At 35.7% G+C, this 27,951-nt stretch overlaps 4 protein-coding genes across 4 annotated transcripts; 1 reads left to right on the plus strand and 3 right to left on the minus strand.

Annotated features, from left to right (window-relative positions):
* Positions 1-1,885: 1,885 nt before the first annotated feature.
* LOC114758010 (RING-H2 finger protein ATL51-like) lies at positions 1,886-3,485 on the plus strand. Its single transcript, XM_028947005.1, has one exon. The coding sequence runs from the start codon at positions 2,153-2,155 to the stop codon at positions 3,212-3,214; it is 1,062 nt and encodes a 353-aa protein (XP_028802838.1). The 5' UTR covers positions 1,886-2,152; the 3' UTR covers positions 3,215-3,485.
* Positions 3,486-10,977: 7,492 nt separating this feature from the next.
* LOC114758061 (transcription factor bHLH71) lies at positions 10,978-12,801 on the minus strand. The gene is made up of 3 exons (XM_028947068.1): positions 12,333-12,801; positions 11,681-12,103; positions 10,978-11,389 (listed from the first exon to the last, which is right to left on the minus strand). The coding sequence occupies exons 1-3, from the start codon at positions 12,717-12,719 to the stop codon at positions 11,291-11,293; spliced, it is 909 nt and encodes a 302-aa protein (XP_028802901.1). The 5' UTR covers positions 12,720-12,801; the 3' UTR covers positions 10,978-11,290.
* Positions 12,802-15,259: 2,458 nt separating this feature from the next.
* Positions 15,260-22,220, minus strand: LOC114758060 (uncharacterized protein At4g17910). The gene is made up of 16 exons (XM_028947067.1): positions 22,029-22,220; positions 21,870-21,933; positions 21,744-21,789; positions 21,302-21,420; positions 20,852-20,925; positions 20,639-20,723; positions 20,466-20,555; positions 19,961-20,034; positions 19,012-19,099; positions 18,562-18,688; positions 18,375-18,479; positions 18,125-18,251; positions 17,982-18,033; positions 16,249-16,293; positions 15,806-15,904; positions 15,260-15,722 (listed from the first exon to the last, which is right to left on the minus strand). The coding sequence occupies exons 1-16, from the start codon at positions 22,055-22,057 to the stop codon at positions 15,570-15,572; spliced, it is 1,377 nt and encodes a 458-aa protein (XP_028802900.1). The 5' UTR covers positions 22,058-22,220; the 3' UTR covers positions 15,260-15,569.
* A 1,234-nt stretch (positions 22,221-23,454) lies between these two features.
* Positions 23,455-27,839, minus strand: LOC114757998 (zinc finger CCCH domain-containing protein 12-like). Its single transcript, XM_028946982.1, has 2 exons — positions 27,048-27,839; positions 23,455-24,032 (listed from the first exon to the last, which is right to left on the minus strand). The coding sequence occupies exons 1-2, from the start codon at positions 27,784-27,786 to the stop codon at positions 23,749-23,751; spliced, it is 1,023 nt and encodes a 340-aa protein (XP_028802815.1). The 5' UTR covers positions 27,787-27,839; the 3' UTR covers positions 23,455-23,748.
* Between the last annotated feature and the right edge of the window lie 112 nt (positions 27,840-27,951).

The following is a 27,951-nucleotide window of genomic DNA, read 5'->3' on the forward strand; positions in this document are numbered from 1 at the left end:
TATTTACCAAGTTTTTTCTGACCAGCTAATTTACCCAACTTTGAATTCTGTAAAACTATAAATGTGGTTGCGCGCACACACGCCAAACCTTGAAATAAAATAATAATTAATAATTTTTAGTCAGTACTGAGAGGATTAACAACTCACAAGAAACTTGGATGAGCTCAGTTTTCTCATTATGTCAGTGGTTCCCAGAAGACCTGTCAAACCCATAAATTTGACAGATATGAATTTTCTTTTATCATACGAAAATATACACTTTTTTTGAAGCAGATTTGGAATATATGCTTCTTCATGTACCCGTACAAAACAGTCCACATAAGCCACCACTTAAAGTGTGACAAGTTGTCGGCAGAGCATGGAAAGATGAAGTGCATCAAAGGAAGAGAAAGACAATAAGCTGTTGATAATAATAAAGGTGATATTATCAGCTTCGGTCGACATTACAGCCATTACAGTCATGAATCCCTAATCAGCTAACAGTGCTTCTTCACTGATATATCTCAAACAATTTGGATCACAACTTCTGCAAGTAGTGCCAGTGCATAGTTTTTGGTCATAAATACAAAATTAATATCTTTGTCAAACTCATAATACATGTAATTTGGTGGGAGAAAGCGAGAATTAATGAAGACTAAAAGAAGACTCTTGAATTGACTGTAAACTACTTTAAATTTAAAAACCACTCTTATTTAGCTGTGGCTTTATTCCCTCAAGAGTCAATGCTCATGATTACTGTGTAGATGAGTATTAGCATTATAAAATTCAGCTGTCTTGTGATTGAAGTTGTGGATGACGTGCAAGTTTAGGCTTTTAATTTAGAAGACTAGGGTTTTCTATTGTGCTGGAATATCAGTTAATTTAATAAAAGAAAATGCAAGTTTCTGTGCACTTAGCAACAAGTTAACCCCAGGTTGTAGGTAGATACTTAGATTCCAGGAAATGAAGAATATATGCAAAGTAGAATAGGGTGGTCGTTTACTTAATTAAGGTCCACAGAAAAGAGGATATGATGCACAGAGAGAAGAGACAAATTAAGAGAGCATCATATCTTTGTTGAATTGCAAATAATTTAAGTACTCTCAACCTTAAGATCCCTTCCTAACTATTCTTTCTTTGGTTTTTCTTTGCAGAATATATTTATCCGTTTACTCTTGAATATATATATTCACCCCGCCACGTGTCACTTGTTTGATAGTTGACTTCAAAATCAGAACAAAAGACTTGTGTTAAGCGATATATTTGAGATTATGACTGTGGTTTAACCAGCCTAATGGATCAAACGATATTATATGATTCTTCCTTGTATCTCAGAAATGGTTGTCAAACACACTAGCATAGTATAGGCATGTTCGATATTATCAATTAATAAATAGATAAACTCAATTTTTTTTAAAAAAATGTCGAATATTGTCTTTTTCCATATTCATTTATGAAATGTTTAGTTTATCGTGTTCTGGAAATAAATTGGGACAGGATATGTTCATAAATTCGTTCATAAATAATTAGAAGTCCTAACTACATTAGCTGTGCCTGGTGCAACAAACTTGACGGCTCAAGTGGCTCCACACATTAATAGCCCTGCATGGAATTACAGTGAGTTTTGAATCATGATTATTTTGATTTTTCAGAAAAACCGTAGCATTTGAATCTCCAAGTTACTACAAGTTAACCAAATGTTTTCAAAATAAAAAGAGAAGAAGTAAATGAATAGAAAAGAACTAAATCCCTTTCGTTCAAATCGTAAAAAAAAAAAAAAGCACTATGTTGCACTTTGTTGAAATCAAGGAGGACAAGAAAGAAAAATTAAATAGAAAAAGTATTGATTACTTCAATAAATTCCCAACAAACATGATCACTGTTTAGTCAAGAGGCCATTATACTGTTGTAACAAAGAAAAGAGAAAGCCCTGCACAACAAAAGAAAAGCAAAAGCATGCCAATTGGTCCTCCCATTTTCCTCGTCTTTCCCTTCTTTTCCACGCCATCTTTTCCTTTCCCAGAAACTCATCTTCTCCCATCTCTCTCTCTCTCTCTCTCTCTCTCTCACTCACTCATTCTAATCATTGGGCTATAAGATCAATTTTGTCCATGTTTGCTTAGCAGGAAGATGGAAACTCCATGATTAGAACCCCAAGTTGTAATATTTTTCCATGGCTGCGCTTGGCAACCCAAAAACTTGGATTCCCTACGTGAACATCAGAGATTGCTCTCAAGGTTTTTGCAGTGTTTACTGTCCACAGTGGTGTTATATAGTGCTTCCTCCTCCTCCTCCACCTGCCCTCGATTTCCCTCAAGATGACGATTCATCCCCAAATTTCTCTCCTCTCGTTATAGCCATAATTGGGATATTGGCCAGTGCTTTCCTTCTGGTAAGTTATTACACGTTCATGTCCAAGTACTGTGGGAACAGAGGAAGATCTTCAGACGGAGAGAATCTTCCCCAGAATGATGAGATTGAAGATAATCACAACCCTTCGCTGCACGAGCCCTGGCATGTCCAAACCAGTGGGTTAGATGAAGCTCTGATAAAGTCAATCACAGTGTGTAAGTACAAAAAAGGAGATGGGTTGGTTGGTGTCACAGACTGCTCTGTTTGTCTCAGTGAGTTTCGAGAAGATGAGCATATCAGACTGTTGCCTAAATGCAGCCACGCTTTTCACCTTCCGTGTATCGATCAATGGCTCAAATCTCACTCTAATTGTCCTCTCTGTCGTGCTCTTATCTTCACCTTCAATGCTTCGACCCCTCAAGTGGTTCCACCTGTGACAGAGGAATCTTCCTCAGGAAATGGATCTTCTTCACGGGAAATTCAGAATGTGAATGAGGAAAATGGAGGGGTTGGAAGAAGAAACGAAGAAACAGTTGGGGATGGGGAAGAAGGTCCGAAGCCAGCGTTGCGTGCTTTTAGCGATCTGGGTTTTCTGCGAGGAAGGCATAGAATGATTGAGATGATCAGAGACGAAGGGGATGAAGACGATGAAGCCATAAGAAGGTCAGTGTCCATGGATCATCATTCGCTACAAATTGGTGGAGTAGGATCAAACGAAGCGGGCCCTTCAAAGAGATCACAAGGAGAAAGTAGCAAGTCTAGTAGCAGAAGAAGGGTGCTTCTGCATTGTGTGTTGAGTCCAATCACAATGAAGAGATCATTTTCCAGTGGAAGATTCTCGTTTCGCAGAAATGGAGGAAGGCAAGGGATTATCCCTGTCTGAGACTTCCCCTGTTTTTCCCAAAAAACAAAAACTCTGATGGTATGATGTTAAGATGACAATATGTGTGGAGAGTAATTGGCATACTAATTAGTGAGTGTGAGAGCAGAAATATGTGGAAAAACCTGTGTTTGTGTTTACCATCATCGTCGGATGGACATATTTTTCCCCTAATGAAAGAGTTTACGTTTTGGTCAACATCACAATAAATGTCTCTCCGTCTCCGCCTTGTGCGGATGAAGATTACAAGGCCTACAAGGCCTCGTTTCAGATACATCTCTAATCGTTTCTTTCTCTGAACCATACTTTCATCTGCACATGGCTTAAAGATGATCATAAGTTTATAGCCTTTTTGATTTCTCTGCATCTCTCTGACATCCAATTATGAGGCCATTCACCTCTGACGTCCAATTATTAGATACCCCTTCACCGTTCAATTTTTCAAAAGTATAATTGACTGTAAAACGAGCACATGAACATGAATTGGTGTTATTGGGTGTTGATTAAAATTAAAAATCTTTTCGCAATGTAATGAAATTCATAAGAAACTCTGAGTATAAAATACAATGAATCGAGATAAGCATAATCACATTAGTAAAATGGTTTAGCTGGAAATATAAAGAGGTAAGAAAAGAGAAGATGCAAACTATGATTTATCCTGGTTCGGTCCTCACCGACCTACGTCCAGTCCCCAGGCTCCCATTGAGATTTTCAATCCACTATCTCCCTCAAGTTTAACACAGGTACTTGAGAACCACTACAACCACAAGTTTGATCTGGGCACTTGTGACGCCACTTACAATTTTTTTAGACTAACCAGTCTATTCAGCAGCAACCTCACACTGAGGTAAAAACTCCCCCTTACACACCGTAGGGATACAATCTAATAATGATAAGGAAGATTGAATATTTCTTCTCTCAAAAAAGTGATAGATGAATCTTAAGCACGTTTTGGAAACTCTCCTCTCTATCTTACGAATACATAAGTTTTAGAGTATGAAATACAGAGACAGAGAGTTTTTTCTCGGAGCTCTAAATGAGAATATATTGATTCGGCATTTTAGCATTTGATGTTGTAAGCTCGGACTCTTCTTCTTTTTCTTGTTTTGAATGCTCTTCTATTTATAGATGATATTGGGTACTTGACCGTTGAGCACTTTCTTCCCGTTTGGCTTGAAGAATATGACCGTTGAAACTAGCCATTGGAAGCTTCTGACAAAAGTCGATTCTTCACATCATAAATTCGTTGTGGCTCTTTACCTGAAATAATCTTCCTCAAATCAAGTGATAAGTATATGATAATTTTGAAACAATAAGTTGGAAAACATGGAATCAATCATCAAATCTTCAGATATTCAGAAAGTAAGATAAACTTACTTAATCGATGCCTTGATCGATAATCCTTTGATCGATCATATTATCGATTAATTATATGAAGAAAAGATATAGCAAATATATGCAATTATCGAATAGGTTATGGATCATGTGATGATCGAAGAAATAATCGATAAATGATGAAACATGAACACAGTGAACTCCGAATGAAATATGCAAGGTTAATCCCTTTCAAGTTTCGTTTGCCTTCGTGTCTTTTCGATAAAGAGTTATATGTTAAAAGAAGGCTGAGAAAAGCTTGAAAGAAAATAGATCATTGATTTTAAGAATCATCATAGTCGACTGATGTTTAAACGGAAAACGTTCCATGATCGAACAAGTGATCGAACAGATTATCGATAATCCAAGTGTTACAGAAATGAAACTTCAGTCATTGATAATCGAACAGATTATCGATAATCCAAGTGTTACAGAAATGAAACTTCAATCATTGATGATCGAACAGATTATCGATAAATGGATGATGGATAAGGTTATTGATAAACAATGAGTAAGAATATATTCAACGAAAAACACAGACTATGTGGATTAATCGAACAGGTGATCGATCAATGAATATTCGATCAAGTGATCGATAAAACGAAAAACAGAGATTTAATCCTGTAAGGTAAAGAAATTGATTATCGATCACATTATGTGAAAACAGGAGTTTCAGGAAATCGGATGATCGATCATTTTATCAATAAATCAATGATCGATTAGGTGATCGAAAAAATGATTCCACATAAGTTAATGCAGTGAAGATAATAATCCTGAGGCTCTTTATCGATCATGTTATGTGAAAGATACTATGCAGACAGGTTAAATTATCGATAATGTTATCGATAATTTGGTTGTAGAAAAACTAAGTATGAGCAGATAGAACATTGATTATCGATCATGTGATCGATAATTTAGTAATCGATAAGGTTATCAATTCAGCAGCTATGATGAGTACCTGCATCCAGAGAGTTAGAACATAATGTTCGATCATATGATCGATAAACAAGTGATCGATAGTATGATGGATAAATGATGACAGAATTAATGTGCAGACGGAGTAGAGTGTGTTACCTCTTATCGAAGTCGTTATTGATAACTGATTTATCGATCATGTGATCGATAAATGCACTTCAGATTTGGTTCTCTTTATCTGTTACCTGTTCGTTTATCTGATGTCATCGATCAAGTGATCGATAATTAACTGTAACCTTATGTAACTTGCATGTTATCGATAATCGATCATTTTATCGATCAACAACTTATCGAATAGCTCTTCGATTAAAATACTTAATATAAAACTGATTTATACTGAACAATTATCTGATAGCTTATCGATAATCATTTGATCGATCAGATGATCGATCAACATATTTAATCCAATTAATCTAACTTTGTTATCATCAAAACCATAATCCTAACATAAATTACATGTCTTCTTTAGATTAAAAAAGAGATTGAAAATGTTATAAAAAAAAAAGAGAGAGAGATTGAAAAAAATAATTTTATATCGTCTGTGTTTCATTGAGTTTACCTTCGTTGTCATTTGATTTCCAAAAATAAAATGTTATGAGATAAAAACCTAGAGATTAAAGTAGGCCTGGCTAGAACGGAAGTATTCAATTTGAGAAATTTACAATCTGGATTTGATACATAAACACTTTTCTCAATTCCAGGATCGAAAAGAGCAGATTGAAGTGCATTTGTCCAACAAAATTGAAAGGCAACCTAAACAAAATAAGAAAGTGTGAAATTGAGAAATTTAAGTTTGCAAAAGAACACGCTCTACACTCCCTAACAGGCTAAGACTGACTTGAATTTATTGTCCGAAATGGAAAAGCAACCTAAATTTTATGTCTTTAATCAATGCAAATCACTGGTGTTATAAGTAATTAAAGATTTATTATGAATTATCTTTACCTTGTTAAACCATATTCCTTCCCGTCCGTAATATAGGGCGGTTATTAGAAACTCTACTCAGTTCAAAATATAGGGCAATGTACACACACTTCAGTCATACTCCTTTTATTTCATTTATTATTTCTTCATGTAACCAAGGATGAGTGTTTCAAAGGAGCCAACTACTTAAATGTAGACATTTATTTTACTCAAGATTATACTACTTCTCTAGTCCTATTTATGAGGCACTTTCAGCATGTTTCACACAAACAAAAAAAAACCTTAAACTTTATTAACTCTCATTTAAAATTTAATGACTTTTCAACTTTATCTCTATTTAATATACATTATACCTAATATAAACAAACAAAGTCAACACAATAATAAATGAGGGGTAAAATTGTACATCCATATAAAATTTTTTTCTTAGTGTCCTATAAATAGGATCAAAAAATACCTTATCTCTCTGTCCTATAAATAAAATCAGAGGAGTAACAATTATTTAAAACCACAAAGTAGTTGACATTGCTCTTTATTGTGGATTGGAATGAGTACAAATTTTGATTCATTAAACAAAACTAGACTGTAGGCCCTGTTTTGCATAGAATTAAAGAACCATACTATTTATAACATGAATTGAACTGTATAACTTAATATAAATTTTATATTACAGATAGGTGCAATTAATTGAAAAGGAACACTTAGATAACATTATAATCACTAATTCATGGCTAAATAAGTTTATTAATATATCACATCCAAAGAGTTTTATATCCATGGTGATTTTATCAATTCAAAAGATTGTCTTTGATAGGGGGGAGCTTTTAAAGCTATAAATCCATGTACTTGAACGGAGCTCGAAATGAATTTTATTGTTTATAAATAATGAATAATGTAACTCCTTATATTCTTGGTATTTTAGATTCACAAAGGAAACAATTTTAGAATGATAAGATTATAAAAAAAATAACGCTTTTAAGACCTAAAATATGAATTTGGATAATGAGATATATGAAACTGAAGAGGGTAAGAAATGGGTGGGAGTGATAGAAGTGTGACGTGAAAATGGGGTATGCCATGGATTGGCGACGCCCTTGCAAGATAGTCCCTTTCTCCTTAGCCCTCTCTCAACAGGGACGGTGTGCCCTTAATGACTGTGTCTCCTCAAAATTATTGACCAGGAATCAGACCCTCAATATTCAGATTCCTCTTTCAAAACACACACACACCTTTCTCCTTAGCCCTCTCTCAACAGGGACGTTGTGCCCTTAATGACTGTGTCTCCTCAAAATTATTGACCAGGAATCAGACCCTCAATATTCAGATTCCTCTTTCAACACACACACACCCTCTCTCTCTTTCTCTCAAGCCATTTTTTTTAGTAGAAAAAAATTCAGGTGAGTTGGATGATGAAAGCTCATTAAGGTCAGAATATGCTTTCAGACTTAAAAAGCACTCATAGAGCTACTTACATATCACTCACTAACAAGGTCCTCATATTAGTAGTGAGATTTGAACTTACGATCTTATGGATTATAAGTTTATTCCTTTCTAATTAGACTAATTCTTATTAGCACACTTGTAAGCCTTTTTTTTTTTTCCTTTGCTAAGCATATGCATATTTTTATTGGAGGTTCAAGGTACTATTGGGTACTTCTTCTAATGAGAATTCAAATCTTGGTCCCTCGTGTGATAAAGAGCTAGTCTCTTTTGATATACCCAATTCTTTTTGGTCACTTGTAAGCCTTTTTTTTTTTCTTTTTGGGTTACACTTGTAAGCCATGTTGAAGCTGAAGATTCTGGCCTCATCCATTCACCACGGACAACGCTCCTGTGGTTCCATATGCATGGAATCAAATTTGAGTCTAATATAAGAAAGACAACTAAATCTGGGTCTTATAAACAAGCCTAGAAGCCCAACAACTTTTTTCAAAAACACGTTTTTGGGAGTGGGGCCCAAGTTTCGTCAGCGAGCAATTATTATAAGGAGCCGACGAATTTTTGCAGCGTGGCAGGCTGAGCTCAATAATTTTTGGTAATAATGAACGGTTCTGTTGTTTCAGACTCAAATTCCTTTAGATGCAGGGAAGACATTATGTATGCTTCAATATTACGTACTGCGTCCTTGCTTCCTTCTAGGTCTACGCCATTATATATTTGACCTCTCAAAGCTTTCATAGCCAACCTCGTCCTTTAAAGTTACAGGAGTTTTTACAGTTCGTCAAATCAGTTAATTGAAGCAGTGAGGTAAATGTCACGTGGGAAGAAAAATGGAGTTTAATCAGTTAGAGACGGGCACGTATGAACCAAAGGAAAGAAACAAAGATAGTTACTGTACAATCGAACTGAAAGGAGCTTGCATTAAATGCCACATGTATTAATATATATGAATGCAACGAATGGCTACTGTTATAGTTTTCTTGTGTGATTCTAATCTAACAAAAAGGATCTCTGGGACGATAAGGTTTATCCCTTTAGTTTATAAACGGACGGATTATCATCCAAATATGTCAAGTCAACTCACCCCTTAATTTGTTTTCAGCTCTTGTTTTGTTTGATAACTCCAATATTAATGCATCAACGCCAAGTTAGGCTAACTCATTTTTATTTATGAGATTATCATCCAAATATGTCCATCACTGGTGAACTAATAGCTTCACACAAGCTTATTAGGCAGAGTAATATACAATATCGCTAACGTGGAAATTTAAATGCCTCACAACTTACACCCAAACTATATATCTTTCATTTTTGCTCTTAAAATCCCCAGATTTGCAAGTTTGGGTTTATGTTTCATTAATTCAAAGAAGAGAACAAGTATTTGGATTCAAAGGTTCAATCCTCTTCTGCGAATTAAAATTTTGATGGGTTTCTTTCACGAGCATCAACGAAAAGTAGGGCAAAAGTTGTTGAATGCACTGTAGTTACTTACAGATGATGAACCCAGAGGAAATCCTGGCCTAAAATCTTAAAATTTGACACACTCCAGAAACTGGAACTTGTCTTCGGCGTAAAATTAAGGATAAGCTTCCATATCCAATATTGACTTATAAAATAGGGTATTGGAATGTCAATATTATTGTAAGATCTTGTTCCTTGATTAGTTGCAGACAGAGGAGTTTTGTCTTCTTGTTCAACTGGATTTAGCGAATCTTGAAGATGAAATTAACAGTATATGTATATATGGGGAAAGTATGCAAGTGAAAAGGAAGTTCTTCTACGGATTAGTGTCAAATGATGAAACTATAATTAGCTAACTAATTAATATAATCAATCAATGAAGTTTGAGCCAGTACTGGAGGGAGACTTAATGGGCTTCCCCACAGAGAAGATCAAGTACAACAGATGGGAGATCAGGCGTGCATGTCTGTTTCTTCTTCTGCTTCACACTAAATGACACAAACCCTTTAATGAGGATAACAATCGAACGCTCACAACCTTACAAAACTGAAAGCTGACCTTAGAAATTTTGCATATTGAAAATCTCTTATTTGATCCAAAGTTACAAAGCTACATCACACATTCCAATATACCCACACTATCACATTCGCCCATGCAGCTTAATTCTTCCCCTTTCTTAAAATGCATGCAATTCCCTTGATAATGAGGAAACATCATAGATTATTTGAGGGTTCCTGTAAGATCAAGTCTCAGTTACTGTTTCCATATGTTTCGTTTTCTGTGATTCATTGCAAACCAAGAAGCCAGAAAACATGTGTGATGATCAATGGCTCAAATATAATATATATATGTATATGGAATGCAGCCTCAGATATATAGAGATCCAAACATGTGTTAATGTCTGTGAGCCTCTATATTTTCATCACTTAGAATTTCGGGCCAGGAACCATATCTTGCTAGACAAATCCTGCCCGCTCCATTCCCAGAAAAGGACAAATCTTTTCTTTTGTTGCTACAACCATTATGGGCCAGCACTGTTTTGCGCTTGAGTTTTTCTTTTGGGCGCTAAAGTTCAGTTTTGAAGAATTTACAGTAAGATAGCTTTTTTCTGTTATCAACTCTTATCATCTATCACTAAAATCCCTACAAATAGTCATATCATAGTGGTTTTTTCTCTGGGCAACATTTGGTGACATGTTGTGTTGAGATGATATGAGAGGGGCCTTTTGCTGGAGGAAGTGTCGAGTCTCTTTCTAGGCAGCATTTGTTTGTGTGTGTGAGAGACGAATCTGTATTATAAAAGGGAGGTCTTTCCCGAGTGTATCAACTCACAAGTCCGTGACTGTTTCAAACTTCGAAGCAGAAGTTTCTGACTTCTGATGGCCAAAATCAGCATCACGGGGCACAGCTCTTCTTTTGTTTTTTTTCCTTCTTCCTCTTTTTTTTTTTTGGAGGATAGATAATTCATTTTCACATTCTATTTTTCAGTTAAAAATCTCTTTTATTAAACAAAATAAGACAATTCTAATTTTTTATTTTATCTTATAGAATAAGAGCAAGACGAAGGTACGCATACGCAGTATTATCTCCATATTGGGCCAGGGAATGGGATGAGACAGCTCACCTTAGCTCAACTCCAAACAAGATTCCATATGCACTCTACTCTCCTGTTAAGTCCTAACCTTACATTATATCTGAGTTCTAAGGAGTCAAAATTACAAAAAAAGCCATCCACTGCACACCTTTTCATCAGCATTTGACACATCATCTCTACATGCACACATCAAGAAATAAAGAAATAAATAAAGAAAAAAAGAACTGAAAGATTCACCCACACAAACCCTCCTTTCTAAGAGGAAGGGGTTAGTTTGGTCACGTCACCAAAGTATGTATCACAATTCATCATCAACCGCAACGGGAAGCTTCTTCCTCAATTCTTCTGAGCAAGTGATGAACTGCTGTCGCTATATCCTCCGCCGAACCCAGGTGGCATCCTTCTTCAACCTACACATACAAAAACCCCTCCTCATCTCAGCCACACAATTTCCTCCATTTTTCATACACACCTATATGTAGATATAATCATGCCCATTTGTCCCTTCCACTATCTGGTTATGGCAACTAGAACTCAGCAATAATTAAAACACCAGATGATTCCCTCCCTTCTAGTCAGTAGAAGAATGATGAAGCATACTGCCATAAGTTCAATTAACCTTGGCTAAGTCAATTTTGGTAAACTAATTAACACATTACATGAAGGTTTTGAAGTTCTATGATTATGGAAAGTTTACATACCTTAGCACTGATAGAATAAAGCACCAAAGGGTCGATGGTGGTGACATTAAGATGAAGGATGGTGAGGTAGAGTGATTGAAAACCAGAGACCAGCTTTGACAACAGCGTGGGGCTTCTCCGTGACAGAATTCTAAGGTTTGCATGTGTCTCTATCAAAGTAACCTCAATATCAGCTATGGCTGCCTTGGTCTTGGAAGGATATTTGGTTGGAGCCTGAGACCACGTGTACTGAGGATAAGAAAAGAATTGTGCAAAAGGGGGATTCATGAGTTTGAAAATGGAAGAAGGGGAAGAAGAGTCTTCATTAGTTTGTGCTGCATCTTGTTGCAGAAGCTGCAATTTCTTAGCTTCAAGTGACTGCAGCAGATGCTCAAGCTCCTTCACAAATTCTATGGCACCACCCACTATAGAGGCCTGGTCACCCTGCAAGATATATACAATTTGGACATTTATTAATGTAGACAGCTTTAAATTTCCATCATAAATGTCTTTCTTGAAAAAGCTGTGCGTAAAAGTTTGAAACTTTTGGTCTGTGCTTTGCAGTACGATGAACAGAGGAATTTGTTTATCTCTGCTTTTAATATGAACCTCAACATTTCCAACTTTGGCTTGAAAAATCCCAAGAAAAAAGAGAAAAGGATTAAAGGCAAACCCTTTGGACGTAGGATTCAGGCATGAGTGAACGCAGGACGGCGAGATGCTCATTCATCTGCTTGCGGCGGTTTCTTTCAACCGCAATGTGGGTCATTCTCTGCGTCTCAGCTTCTTCTTTGTTCTTACAAACTCTTGGCTTCCTTCTCCTCTTCTTCCTTCCTTGCACAACAGGCACCTGAAGCTCATCAGAATGACGACGTTTCCTTGAAGAAGAGAAATCACCGAACATTGCAGGGTCATGTTCGACTGGATTCACTCTGTTCTCAAACAAGACAGCAGCTTCTGAGGAGGAATCAAGGTGGATAAAGGGGGTTGCAGAGATAGTGTCATGGATAATGAAGTTGTAAAGCTCATTAGGCGAAAGAGTCTCAAGCAGAGCCATCATCCCTTCCCTTCAAGTGAGTGATGAGCCAGAGAGAACTAATGGAGCATATAAAACATCACATAGCAAATCCCAATTGACTGATATAACATGCAGAGAGTTTGAGAGCTGGAGAGAGAGAGAGAGAGAGAAGGGTAAATAATGGAGGAGGAGAGGATTCGAAGCATGTGAGAAGGGGCAGAAAAAAGGAGAGGTGCTTTTCAGCAAAGGAAGAGAGCGTAAAAAGGAAAGGAAAGGGAAGGAAGCTGACAGTCACACACAAATATCGCTGTGATTTCCAAAAATTCACAGATACTGTCAAAAGACTGGAGGGATGATGGGGGCCGGGGGGGACCCAAATCTATATAGAAAGACGCATACAAACAACGAAACGAGCTGTGCAATAGCTACTCCTCGCATTCAAATCTGTGTTGGGCTTTGCAGGACATGACTGCTTCACGTACCTCAGATTCCCCTTTCAATATTTTACAATTAAACACCCTCTACTCTCTGTTATATATATGATGGCTCTGGGGACTCTATCATCTAGTTTCAGTTTTATTTAAACAAGTTTGATTCTGTCGCATCTAATAATTGCATATGCAATTGAAATTTTCAATGTGTAGATATCCATCTGATCTCTTTTCCTTTAGGAAGCTCAGTAAAATATTGGAGTTTTTAAGAAAATCATAGGAAGGGTAATTTGGATATCGCATGTCAGTCATGCTGGCAAAGACCGCAGAATTGGCTTGTTTCAACTTGTCAATGTGCTAATCATGAGATTAACTCAGTCCGTTGGCAAAAACCCAAAAAAAAAAAAAAGAAGAAGAAGAAAGAAGAAAGATTAATTCAGTCCTTCATGAAATTTAAGATGGATAATAACATTTTTCATATTCATAATTTATAAATAATATGGCATATTATAAATTTTATACTACATATCTTTAATATAAAAACTAGTTTGACTTTCAATTTAATCCTCAATATAAGATTTCAATCCACTCTATCTCTCATATTTATTCATTTATTTTCAAGGCATTCCTTATAGTAATTGCATATTTTAAATGTTTTATTAATTGGTAATTTTAGCTAATACACATTATTAGTAAAGATAGTTTAAAAAAAGATAAGATCTATTTATTACAAATAATTAACTTAACAAACTTTTTTAATCTATTCAAATTTATTATCTGGTTCTTATTTTAAAAAGGGAAAATGACAATAAAATACCACTTGAATTCTAAAAAGACAAATAAGGGACCTGAATAAGCAAAATGACAAAGAAGGCATCAGCTACCAATATGGGATTTTGATTTTGAATTTTACAAAACACATAGTGGGATTTACAACTTTCATAGTGAGAGTTACTACTTCGTCAATGGGTTTTACAACCTGTTTTGAAGGGCCGAGCAAGTTTTGCCTAATTTTACAAACACATAGTGGGATTTACAACTTTCATAATGAGAATTACTACTTGGTTAATGGCTTTTGCAACCTGTTTTGAGGGGTTAGGCAACTTTTCTATAAAAAAGAATATAATTCCACACTGAATTTTACAAAACACATAGTGGGATTTACAACTTTCATAGTGAGAGTTACTACTTTGTCAATGGGTTTTGTAACATGTTTTGACATCAAAAATCAAAATTCCAGATTGGTACCCAGTGCCCTATTTGTCATTTTGCTTATTCAGGTCTCTTATTTGTCTTTTTGAAATTCAAGTGGTATTTTATTGTCATTTTCCCCTTTAAAAACTGGAGATAATATTTTATATTAAGGTATTGACGTCAGTGAACTTGTAGATGTCACGGCAGCCTTAAGGGCTCTTTTTTTTTTTTTTAACTGCAACTGTATGTATGTATTAATCAAAACGAGAGACTTACAAAAGCTGAACAGGGCAGGGTCAAAAAAAGCATCACCTGTTTAAGATTGTGGCATGTGACCTCGAAAACAATTCTCAGCTTTCTAGAGGCGTGTACTCTAAGGACTATATGTCCCTTTTAATGTTACCTTATTGAAATTTAATATGATTATCTTTTCTCATACTGGATCGGTAATAAGTTAAACTATTTGGGATCTGGGTTCCTTTTTTTGGGCCTTAGTGGGATCTGGGTTGAAGTTCAAAATTTAGACCCTTCATGTGCCAAAGAAAATTGCTCGAAATCTTATAAATGTTGCATTTCAAAATTGTATAATTTATGAATAGCCCATTTTAAATTGTTTGATCATATTTATAAGTTATCAGGAAAAAAGATATAAGATGCAAACTTCAATGCGGATCAAATGTTCACATCGTTCGCCTAACTTCTCTTAACACAAAGGAAAAGAATTGAATATTATATCATATACACTTAGCACAGTTTTATCTAATTAAATCATAACGAATAGATTGTAAAAATTTAATAATATTAATTACAAGAATTTTTATATAATAAATTTTACATATAAATCTTGATTTGACCTTATTTAAACTTTCGAAAGCATACAAAACATAATTGCATGCACTGGCGTGAGAGTGACCAGAGTCCCGTGCAAGAGCTCACTGATATACAATACAAGCAGTTACAAAGAAATGGCTCTCCATTATATTTGAGATCCATGGAACTAAGCTTTATAATCAATATCTTCATTGATTTATCGTCACACATACGCATTCTCAACAATGACAATTTCGGTAAGATCTAAAATTTTCTCAACCGTTAACCAGATGGAGGCAAAATAGAATTGGAACTTCCAATCTCACTTTTTGTACAAAAGTCGATTGCAATGCATATGGATCCTAAGCTAGTAGGTTATCTGGAAGATTTACAAAATCTTTTTTGTCACTTTAATACTATAAATAAGAGGAGGCAGGAGCAACGCCAACGGGCAGCATCAACCAAGTTTCAGCTTGATACCATAAAAATCAGCAATTCCAGCCGTAATTGATAAAACTAAGGTATAGACAATCAAGATACAAGTGGCTGTAAAAGATGACGCAGAGAGGGTATTGATAGACATGTTTATCAGTCCTGTGAAGAGATTTGCCTGCAAATGAATAATTATGATTAATTAAAAAGGAAAACTAGAGAGAAAGAAATGTAAATTTATCTAAGGGAAACGTTGTTCACCAGAAGAAATGTGGGCAGTAAGTTCCGATTAAATGCTTCTTCAAGTATTGAAATTTTACGTCCAGGAACAAGATCGCCCAGCATCAGAATTGAAAAAATCTGAAAACAAATAAAAAGTAATATTCTGATCAGGGATTCAAATACTGAATCCGTAATCTGATGCCCAAATGGTAGTCACATTTTTTACAGTAGATTCACCAATGCTCTACTAGGAAAATAAGAATTATGAAACTATTGAAATACATGCTGCTGCAATTGGTATGACACATTACTTTAAGGACCCAGTTCCATCAAAATAGGCTGATAAATGCTAATTAATACCAATAAAGATAGATTAAGAGAAGAACCCTAATATGTTGGCAGCCTTGAAACAAGCTAGAGTGAACAGTCCCCATCAAACTACCAAAACACGAGATTCATAAATAAAAGGAAGTAAGGATAACCTGTAGGTTGTTAGCGAATACCATAACAACATATGGAAGGTTGCACTGCACAGAATGGTAAAAATTAGATTTCATCCACCGATTCCAAAAGGCATAAGTGAACTTTAGTCCCTTAGGTTGGAGGTGTTTCCATTCCGTCCCTTTAATTTTTTTAGCCTCAATCGCATCTTACATGGCATATATGTGTAAAAGTCAGTAGCTAGTCTCTGATGATCACATTACATTCATGCCCAACGCTTCATAAGGATTTCATAATTCAAACAAAATTACTGGCACAATTATCAATCAACTTTTGAGACTTATCTTGCTCTCAACTCAGCTGCCAACTACCTTTACACTCCCAATCTGTACAATCCCTTGCACCCCACCAATCCCTTATTCTTCTATTTCTTCTACAACTCAGAAGAAACAAAATACCAACAGACTCCAAGGCAAACATCAAAAGGGGAAGTGTAAAATTTGGAATTACCCTATCCTAGTAGTATTATTAAAGCTATGAATTATTAAGTTAATCTCTAATTAAAGAACAAAGGTTTAAAGGCTATTAAATTTAGTATTTACAATGATATTGATATTAGCAATACTTCGTGTTTTATTATTCCTATATTATTAAGGAAACCCATTCATTTAATTTGTATTGCAACATACATTAAAAGAAGAAACTTCCATGCTTTGGCCAAGGCAAGGCACAAGTTATTTGATATGTGTGTCTGTGCATGTGATAAAGTCCCACGTGTCCCATAAACCCCATCAAACCTAATCACACGCAACGAAAGAGAGAGAGGACTGAGGGGAAAAGTGGGGAGTTGGCAGTTTGAACTTGTATTTGGAGACTCTCCTCAGTCTATTGAAGTTGTAGCATTTTGAGATTATAGCATTATTATCTTCACCAGAATTTTCTTTCTTTCTTTCTTTCTTTTTTTTTTAAATTTCCCAAGCCCAGATCTCATCAATGTGTTTCCACAACGAAGAAATAGAAAAGGCCAGAGTTATGCTTATGGACAGCAAGATTAACCTTCATTGCATGTGTAGGGAAGTTAATAATAGGTGTGCAAATGAGCATGCGAGGGTTGCACATAAACACCAATGATTTTGTGTTGTTTGATTAAACACCAACCTGTTGTCTCCATACTGTTTGAGGCATTTATAATCTGTTCTTGCTGTATTTTGATGGTTTAACATTTGTAATCAAAACAACAACAGCAATAAGAAGTAATTAGCCAAAACCAAGTTTTACCATGTACTATATGTCTTCTTCAATTCTCCTAACATGGCCAAAGAAAGTGGAAGAGAGAGTAGAGGAAATTGATTTAAAAATTATAAGGATTAATGGATGGTGGCAGAACCACAAGGGCTTTATCATAACATTAATTCATTTCCAAATGCTAGCTAGGTTTGATTCTTGGTGGATCTCTTGCTTAGCTGAATTTAGGAGAGGAAAAGGGAAGAAGAGCCCTAGGAACTAAGGTTTTTACCGTGCTCTTCAATGGACATGTAACTGTATGATGTGACCATGCAAATGCCAGGTAGGAGGATTCTGCCAATGGCTCTGATGGAGTAATCTCTTAGAAAAAAACACTGAAACATTTTAGCAAATTATAGGGCTTGACTTAATTGTTTAAAAAAGGGACGAAACTGAAAGCCACCACAAATTTAAGGACTAAAGTACACCTTCGCCCATTTAAATTAATGCCCGATTAGTTAAAATATCTTCAAATGGTAAGATGTCCTACCATTCTCCGTGAGACTCTTTCAACATATCTGTCTAGCAGCACGGTTAATAACCTGACACGGGCATGTAACAGAAGGAGAAGAATGCAATTGTAACAGTGAACTTCATTGAAAAGAGTCAATCAGGTACTGGATAAAGGATTACCAGAATAATAGACAGAGAATCCATACTCTTATTCTAACCCATCTGCTGCTTTTAAACGCAGAGGAGGATCTTCCAAAGAAAAGATAATTTGCCAAATGAACACCAATGAGGTACATACCCCAGTATCCTGGTGACAGAATAACATAATTTGACTAAAAATTATATACATGAAGCAAAATGATTGAAAGTACTTTATCACCAAATCTCATACCCAACACCAACATTAAAACATGAAGGGTATAATTCTCACCAAATAAGCTAAATAGCCCCTCCTTATTTTGGCTGATAATATCAGTTCCTCTTTCATCAGAAAGCAGATAATTATTTAACCCACGTAACAAGCAGAGCTGGTACCCTTAAAAACAGAAAATAAACTTTAAAAAATAATCACGTTACAAAAGATAAGATCTGGAAAGAAGCCTGAAATAATCATTTACCTATTAAGACAAGAGAACCAAGAATTCCAGAATATTGTGCGGGAATATTAACCACGGAAGTAAGGATTGAAATCCCAGCAAGTGTGAAGAAAAAATTCCAATGCACACCATATTCACTCACATGTAGCTGTATGAAAATGAAATTTAAGTATACATTTCCATAAGAATGCCTTGAACTAATAATTTGACCAGAAGAGCTCAAACGTCTAGCGGAAAGGCCATAGCAGCAAATCATTGTCCAGAACAACCATGAGAGCTACTGCACTTGTTCTTCCTCTCATTTTATATTATTTTACTACTCATTTTGGACAGAGAATGTCTACAACAGTAAACACCAAAAGACTATCATCTCTTTATCATATTGAAAGCTAATTAGCTCACTAAGATCCGTGGGACAGAAATTGCATACCATGCGACAATTTATGAGGAAACCCAGGAAAATAATGCTACCTGATAATTGATACCCGTTGTTGTAACGATACGAATAAATCCTAAGATAATCAGTGGAATAGTGGACAGCACTGCAGTCTTCCAGCCACTGAAGCATGGGAAAATTGATGTAATCAGATGAATGCAAAATGCAGTATAGTACTACACCACAGACAACATATATTCAGATCTAAGCTCCTCAAACAAGTAACTACACGACATTTGGGAGGCGCCAAAAGAAAAATTTCCCTGTGATGTCCTATCAAATTTTAAAGGAGAACTTTCAACACATCCCAATAGTATCCTTCTAAAGATAGGAAATACAAGGCTTTCAATATGTTTGAGGAATTCTTTTTTAGAATGCAAAGACAATCAAGTGATTTTGCAATGGCACCACACCATGGAAAGTCGGAAACTGCTTGGCCTTAAATTTCCACTGCCTACTCAATTCCTTCTTTAATGTCAACTTCTACAATTATAATGAGTTTAGGACACAGAAGTTTGGTCTCAAGTTCCATTGGAATAGTATGGGTAACCAATCCAATATCTTGTTTCTCCAACAACTTAATTGTGCCAATAACATAGGGGTTCCCCGTTTTATATTTTATTGACGCCAAATCAAGATTACAATAAGGAGATTAAAAATTTTTGCACAAGGTGATGAAGCCAGGGGAGGAAGGAGAAAAACCATAACCAAAATCCTGTCAGCAAGGGCATGTTAGACACATGGCCTCTTTGCCCATAGTATAAGACTGGCATCTAAGCTCTCTAACTGATTTGGCTGGAACAACTAACATTTCATAAAAGCTGAGAGAAAATCACTGCCATATCAATATATATATATATATGTATGTATGCATATTATTGCATCATAGTGGGCTTATATACACAAAAAATTTACGAGTTCACTTTGCAAGTTAATGCAATTAGGTCTTAAAGATCATTCATAGAGACAAGTCTGATTACTCACGTTGATATGATATTTCTAGCTTGCCGAGAAACAAATGAGTTTACCACCACAAATGATCCAACTCCAAGATCCATCTGGCATGCACAATTATTCTCAAATTCAATAATATAATGATATTATCAGACATGCTACTACTTGGCATCTGACTCAGTAAAACAGAAAAAAATGGACGCACCAAGCAGCAAATACAGGGCAGCCACATGATAAAGAGATACCAAACCAACACATAAGTTAGTTAATATTTTATGTCCCATTATTATCTTTCCTTGAGCCAAAAAATCCTTCCAAAATTGAACAACCTATGCAAATATATAACTGAAGAAACTCTTTCAATAGATAAGAATCAATTGAAAGATGAGTAGAAGTGTGGAGGTTGTTGGGGGATGTCCCTCTTTTTCAAACTGTAGTACAAGATTGGTTCATGTACCATAAAATTACAATAAATAGCTCACTTGTCTAGTTATAAACATAAAAAGCGAAGTTACAAATTTCTTAAAAATCTCACCAAACTAGTTCCATACGTTTCAGTCTTCGCAAATCTTCTGGGAAATATTCTGAAGTCAACAGCCAAAATACACGCACATGTTATAATCATCTGCAAAGGTTAAATTTCATCACAATGGAAAAAAGAAAAATTGGTAAAATGGAATGACAGAGTTCAATGGGAACTTTACATACCACAATAAACCTGTATGATGAAATGTATGCACGGAGAGACCTGGAATCCCCCTCAAAAGAAAGAGAAGAACCACCATATTTGCACCTAAGAACACAAAGTGAATCATCATGTGCTTCAGAATCAAACTCATGCGAAATTTTAAGAATCAAAGATTGATTGATGGCATAAATCTCTTCCTTCAAAAGGTTAGGAAAATAAATTCACATGACTACCTTTTGGCAGCAACAGAAATTAAGGTGAAGAGTACAATCACAAATGACCCAATATAGGTCCGATCTGCCAGTACCTGTAATGCATGTTTAGAAACCAAAGTAAAAATAAAAAATAAAAAAAAGGAAACAAAGCAAAAAATGATTTAAAAATTGAGTAATTTTTCTCGAAAAAAAAACGCAGACATATTAGAATCTTGCTATTTTCAACCAGATCCCCGAACAGAGGGAGGGAGGGAGAAAGAGCAAAAGAATGAGACGAGCAAGAAATTACAAGCACCCTCTCAAAAATGAAGTATTTTATTCATTAAAACGGACCGTTTATAAACCAAAATCTCCTTAAGCGACTGGAATTTTTAACATCCACAGCCTTGGTATCAATTAGAGTTTGAACAAGCATCCTTGAAGCAGGCATTTTGTACTTCTGGAAAAATACTTGATATGAACACTTACAGTGCCAAACGCGGAAACAGGAAGAATAATGACAAGATAATCCAAACACAAGGTAGTTAAGTATGTTTTCAGATTTCTAGACTCAGCAACTGCATCATCTGTTTTCTTCAGCGAGCCACCTATGGTGGAGAAGAAATTAAAAAAATAAATAAATGAAACAACATATCTTATCTGCGCCATGTATGATGCTATGCACCAAGCGGACCTTAATGGAACAAACAAGAGAAACGTGGACCAATTACTAGCATGTAATATGCTTTTATGCCATTGGGAAGGGAAAAACTAAAATCTGGAGTATCAATGAACTAACATGGCAAGCTAGAAGCAAATGCAAAAACAGAAAATCCAAAATCTGGAGATTTGTAAATGTCAAATTCATCGAATCTAGATTTAAAAAAAAAAAAAAAAAAACCAACATGAAAAAAAAAGTCTCAGGACTGACCGGCAATGGAATTGGAGATGGTTGAGTGACGAAAAACGGCCAACAACTGAAAGCACAATGAGAACTGTATCATATCTTAGTTAATATAAAGATTAGTACTATTCAATCCAGCCCGAGGAGACTCACAGGAATTGTCATTGTGAGAACCGCTATTTCCAGCATAGAGGATCCGGTCAAATTGGTCACGAACCTGTATAATTAACAGGAAAATTAAAACAAAAGACGGCATCAAATGTGATAAACTCTGAATTATAGTAAAGAAACTACAGGGACAACGAGAGTTACTTTTCTTTCTCAAGCTTATAAGAATCCATGGGAAACAGCTGAAAAGCCTCGCCCAGGTGAGGCGACGAGACAAGTGTAATACCCAGCTTTGGCCGAACTAAAATAGCAGAACACAAATTGCTTTCAACCCCACCAGGTCGGAATGTAGCGTCTGGAGAATTGAGACCCAGTAGGGCGCGCTCTTCTCCATATGGGCCGTTAGCTTATAAACCCTGTTCCCTCTTGTCGATCTCCTGTCGTGATGGCCAAGGGCAATTATATATTTTGGGAAAAAGTTATAAATTATTACCCATTACCTTATAAATAATAATATAATAATTAATTTATAAATTCTTATATACGAGTATTTTGTAAACCTTGAAAAATTGTAAATTGTATATATAAAGATTTGAAAATAATATTAATTAATATTTAGATTATCAATTATTAATTATAAAAGTGTTAATATTTTAATAAAATATTATTAAAATAAAAATATTTTTAACTACTTACTAACACATGATAAGAAATAACATTAGTCCTTTGACATTTATTTATAAATTTTAAAAACTTAATTAGTAACTATATTGGTCTCCATGGACTAATGGTCAAAATAAGGTATACTCAACAAAGGGCAACATCATATTTTTTCCCTCAAAACTTTAGACTAACATTGAACTATGAAAAGAATGTATAATGTTTTAATGATATTATCTAATTTATGGAGGATGTAAATTAGACTAAAAAAATGATAAAAACAAAGAAGCTAAAAATGACTGAATATCAATAAAAATTTATTGTCATTTACAAATTTAACGTTGTCAACATCAAATAAAATGCTATTACCAAACTTGATTTGAGATTTAATAATTTTCAACTTCTTTTTTTGTCATTTTTTCTTTAAAAAAACACCTCAGTTTCAAAGGGAATGAGTATTTATATACCACCTCCGATCCTTAATATAAAATCTCATTTGACTTTTATTTTGGTCCTAAATATAAAACTCCAATCCATTTTGTCTCTCATATTTATGTATTTTTTCTAAAGTAATCCTTCCAATAATAGTAGTTCTAACCAAGACACTTAATTAGCAAGAATATTTTAGAAAAAATAACACCTATTTATTACAAATAACTAAATTAATTTATTTTTTTAATATACTCAAATTAGTCAATTAATTTTATATTTAGTATCAAATATATTTAGAACGGAAGATAGTATTTAAATGGATTTATTTTGGGTCGAAAGTCGAAACATAATATCGGATAAACAGGCCATGCCCTTCATAGACTGTTTCTAGGCTTACTTTTCATAAAATTATGCAGGGGCTCTCACTCTTTTTAAACATAGTCAAGCGCAAGAAAGACAAGGGCTAATGCGTTTGATAAGAAGAGAGAAGAACCATAACAGGCACAGAATCTGATGCAGATACGGTGATGCGGCTATGGATCAAATTTAGAAACGGAACATATATTAGTGAATTGAAACAATGTTCTCGTAGGATGAAAAGTTCATCTGATAGGTTAAAGTGATACACAAAAAAGGTGAGAATGGAAATCATAAAATAACTCATCCCTTCCCCCTGTGCTTTCTTCGCAAAGAGAAGACCAGAGATACATGATCATCATATGATAAGATCACAGCCTAAGGAAACTACATATCCAGTTTATAGGTGATACACGTCGTGGCCATAAATCCTTATCAGCCGTTTCCTCCGATAGCAAAAATGGGACTCCTGAATTCATTCCAAGTCATCAATCCAATCACCATATATCCTACTGATTTTATCCGGACCCTTCCACTTCTGATGAGCTCTCTGACCTGGCCGCTGAATCACAATGGAAGATCTCTGTGAAGGAACTCCAATATGATAGACATCAGGATGAGCCACAGGAGTGACTGCTGAAACCACATTATCAGCAGGCGTTTTCGAAGGCACCCCACCCTGCTTCGTGTCAGGAGCAGTAGCAGATCCAGGGTCCCTATTTTCTCCCTCCATAGGACCCCCTCCATATCGGTGCAACTCTGAGGTGGAAATATACAATGAAAACTCAGACCGTGAAACGGCTGGTTAAACACAGTTCTAGCAGTAACAGTTAAAGCCCACAAAGTACTTGAGTATTTGCTTATGTTAACGTCAAAGAAAAATGTCTTTAAATATTACCCACAAGGACAAGGACTGATAGATTAGCTGAGACTACAACAGCACTGGACTCATTCCTTGGTGCAGATAGCATTCGGACAGAACAATAAGTAGCATGCACACTGACTACATCATTAGCATTTAATTGACGATGACAAACATATGTCTCAGATAACTTTCATGATGAGTGTAGAGTAACATTAACGACAATAGCATTACATCGAATAAGACTTTTATCCTCCAGCTCTTGCTTAACACTATATCACAAATACACAGCTCCATTTAAGGGTAAAGGATGTAATCCCAATACAAGGTAATCTTCTCTTCTTTTTATTGTTTTAGCCTAGAAAGCACAGAACCATGAACGCACATCAGTCGTTTCCAACTTCAGCCACAAAATCCGCAGCTCAGTCTCATTCTCTCAGAAAGAGAGACAGTGACGTACCAAAATCAACTGGGCAAATTTTTCTAATTACATATACTCTTGCCATTTTAGATGCAATCTTCTTTTTCAGGTTGATAATTGCACCAGTTTTCATTGATTTGAAATGAGCAGGCAACCAAATAATGACTAAGCTAAATAGTTAATCATTCCTATAATCATCCTCCCCCAGTTCTCTCTCTATTCTCCTCCTTTATTTTTCCTTTCCAATCCACAGGTTTTGGGGTAGACAGCTTTTTTCCTTTTTAATTAAAAGGGCAAGCACTAACAACCTGAGTTACAAGGGGGATCAAACCCGCGACCTTCAACTTACAGGAGAGTATCAATGCCACTAAGCTATAAGACCTTTGGCAGTAGACACCTATTTCAATCACATCCTTTTTATAACTATCTCGATCACAACTTTTTGCACCTTATATGTTAAGTACATAGTTTTTTCTGAGAATTTGATTTTCCTCCATATGATGTTGCTCAGTTAAAAATAATATGCATCTTAAGATGCCATTGTTTAATCCTGAGAGGACTCAGTGACTTTAAGTATTCAGCTATTTTTCAGCTGGGTCCAACTTCATTCTTCAACAAATATAATTAGAATGCCCATCTTCTGGCAAGCTTCTTTAAATTTGGCCTCTACTGTAATATCATAAGTTGCCTAAAAGTGCACCAGTGTAAGCATGACTCACGGTCTCATGCCATCTTAAAAGCATCTCTAAAAGCCCTGAGGATTTAAGCTATTCTCTTTCTGAACATAGCCCAACTTCTATTTTTCAAGTTTTCAAATGCTGCTTCCTTATATCAGACAAAGCAAGCTAAGATATTAAAGCACACAAAGCGTAGGAAGCAAAAGGTGAGAATCCTCGTTATATTAACACACCACATAATTTATAGGAAGGCAAAGCATTGCTCATAATTAATGAGCTAAGCCTCACTTCAAATTCTATGCAACACACAGGACCCACCGTCTAGTGGTGTAGAAAGAAAATGGGAAACTGAAGAACAATATCGGAATTCCTGAATATTATCACAGGCTCAACGACAAAGCTGCAGCCCATCAGACAGATATATGCCTTTTTATAGGTGATTTAAACAGCTCTAATTTAACTAGGATAAGAAATCCAAAATTAAGACTCAAGCGAACATAACTACCACTAATGGTCCAGCTACGAATGAGATAACCCATGACTCAAAAAACAGAGTTCTAAACTTCTACGCAATGCATAAAGTCCAGTGGCCAAGGAAAAAAAGGTTACAAATAAATTCCCAATTACAGGTACTCCTCCGGTCCTTAATATAAGACCCAATTCTTGAGTTGGTTTTGGTCCTAAATATAAGAGCCCTTTCTCAGATTTATCAATTTTCTCTAAATTACCCCTATGAATACTCCCTCAACCATAATCAAGTAAAGAAGGAGAGGGGGTATTAAAAAGATGATTGTGGTGTTTTAGGAAAAATGTGTCACTTTTCTTATAATTAACTAACTTACCTAACTTCCTTAATCTAATCAAATTAGTTAAATGGGTCTTATATTAAGGACCGGAGGAGTACATCATAAATGAACACAATTATCATGAATTTATTCTCCCCATGCTTCCCTTTTTTTTTCTTTTGGGTGGGACAGCAGCTCTCGAACTCATACCTTGCAGCTTATACGCGTGGCAATAAACCACAAAAGGCCAGGGTAGCTAGCTCCCCATGCTTCCTTTGACAAAGTCTTGGCTAAGTGCATAAGAGTTTGAAAGAAATGAAAAAGAAATTTCCCTAGCTCAGTCAATAATTCTGCTGTAACTGTATTTCAGTTGTTTGTTAGACCTTTCACTAGGCAATGAATAAGAACCCTTTTTTCTGATTATACGAATGTGTCCCTCATTTTCTAAATAAAACATTGTAAGGGATAAATAAGCCAGTTCAAAGTAAACTTGACTGGTATGCTTAATGAAAGTCATGCTTATCATATAATAATAGCTCTCAGTAGTTAGTATCCGCCACCACAGACATGTTTTTGCATTGTGGTGCCAAAGGGAATTTTGTTTTATACGAAATTATAGCCGTAGTGACAATCGGAAATGAAAATTTTATGTGTAGTAATCCAAAAGCAACCTAATGTCAATACGCGGAACTATTATCTCGGTCACAGAATGTGTATCCAACTAAAGTGACGGTCACAAACTAATTTTAATTCCAGCAGAATGCTATGTCCAATACACATCCCCTTAATTATGATCAAGCATCGTTATCCCAAGTCGTCACCAGACTAAAAGATGACGCTAATTCCTTTTTAAATATATATATATATATATATATATATATATATATTTCAGGTCTTTAAGTTCTAAGAAAATCTTGCTTAAGAGTAATTTTGACGATTTGGCTGATTTGAAAAGATTACAGCATAAAAGTTCATCTTTCTTCAATTAAAGCATAAGCTCTTCAACATCTCAAGGTTAGCGAATCATACCTGCAGCACCATGAGCAAAATGACATTTATTTCCAAATGGGCAATACCCAGTCATCTCCCACTTATTGCAAATCCGTGTTTTCCAATTTGATGGCTTGGAACTAGAGCCGCTCCCAGCACCACCATACCCACCGGGGCCTAAACTTATAGCCACACTCTCACGATTCCTAGATTGCTCGTCATGAAGAAATGTACAATTATCTCCATATGGGCATCCTTCTTCCGTGTAAAACTTCTTGCAATGGCGACCTTTATACGCTCTCTGCATCTCCCCAGCAAACCCGGACGACCCAATGGACGGAATTTGAAACTCCTCCCTCGGTTCCGACATTATGGATTTTTCCTCCTCATGAGCAGCCACAATTTCTTGCCAATTCGGAGGTGGCCGTCGAAGCTCTTCAACACTGTGGGCGAAATTGCAGTTCGTGATGTAAGGACATGTACCGGCCCGGAATTTGCAACACAGTTTTGTCTTGAAGAACATTTTCCCTATAGCTTTGGACCGATTCGATGAAGACACATCCTGAGAATTCCTGGATTTCTTATTGGGGGGTTCGCTCCCAGATCGTGATTGGGACTGCCTTTGATCGTAATTCGAGTCCGAGGGAGTGTCAGAATCCCCGTTGTTCCAGAATCGATAATCGTCTTCCGTTGCCCAGACGGCCTGGTCACTGGACCAGTTTTCATTTCCACCGCCAGTGATTATTTGAACGACGTTTCCATCTCGACCATAATCCATTACAAGAATAATGGAGATACAAAAGTGTACAATTTTAAGTTAGAGTAACAGAAAGAAAACCCTAAGCAAGTAGTCCGGTGCTACCTTGTTTAACTAAAACATCAAACACATCTCTGAGACCAAACAAGAACGAAAACAACAGCCCACCGGACCAGACATAGATAA

The sequence above is a fragment of the Neltuma alba genome, unplaced genomic scaffold (assembly GCF_004799145.2).
Source record: "Neltuma alba isolate B1F8T4 unplaced genomic scaffold, ASM479914v2 tig00010661_pilon, whole genome shotgun sequence".
NCBI lineage: Eukaryota > Viridiplantae > Streptophyta > Magnoliopsida > Fabales > Fabaceae > Neltuma > Neltuma alba.

Bases quoted from the DNA above. Each gene is read 5' to 3' on its own strand.
- LOC114758010 (XM_028947005.1), top strand. From the start codon at position 2,153: ATGGCTGCGCTTGGCAACCCAAAAACTTGGATTCCCTACGTGAACATC.
- LOC114758061 (XM_028947068.1), bottom strand. From the start codon at position 12,719: ATGATGGCTCTGCTTGAGACTCTTTCGCCTAATGAGCTTTACAACTTC. The intron at 12,104-12,332 runs GTTTGCCTTTAA...TATATCTTGCAG, and splicing joins CTGAATCCTACGTCCAAAGG to GGTGACCAGGCCTCTATAGT. The intron at 11,390-11,680 runs GTATGTAAACTT...TTGTATGTGTAG, and splicing joins TTTATTCTATCAGTGCTAAG to GTTGAAGAAGGATGCCACCT.
- LOC114758060 (XM_028947067.1), bottom strand. From the start codon at position 22,057: ATGGATTCTTATAAGCTTGAGAAAGAAAA. The intron at 20,035-20,465 runs GTGAGATTTTTA...TGTGCATGCCAG, and splicing joins AAACGTATGGAACTAGTTTG to ATGGATCTTGGAGTTGGATC. The intron at 18,689-19,011 runs GTAGCATTATTT...ATTTTCATACAG, and splicing joins CAACGGGTATCAATTATCAG to CTACATGTGAGTGAATATGG.
- LOC114757998 (XM_028946982.1), bottom strand. From the start codon at position 27,786: ATGGATTATGGTCGAGATGGAAACGTCGTTCAAATAATCACTGGCGGT. The intron at 24,033-27,047 runs GTATGATTCGCT...TTTCCACCTCAG, and splicing joins TTTTGCTCATGGTGCTGCAG to AGTTGCACCGATATGGAGGG.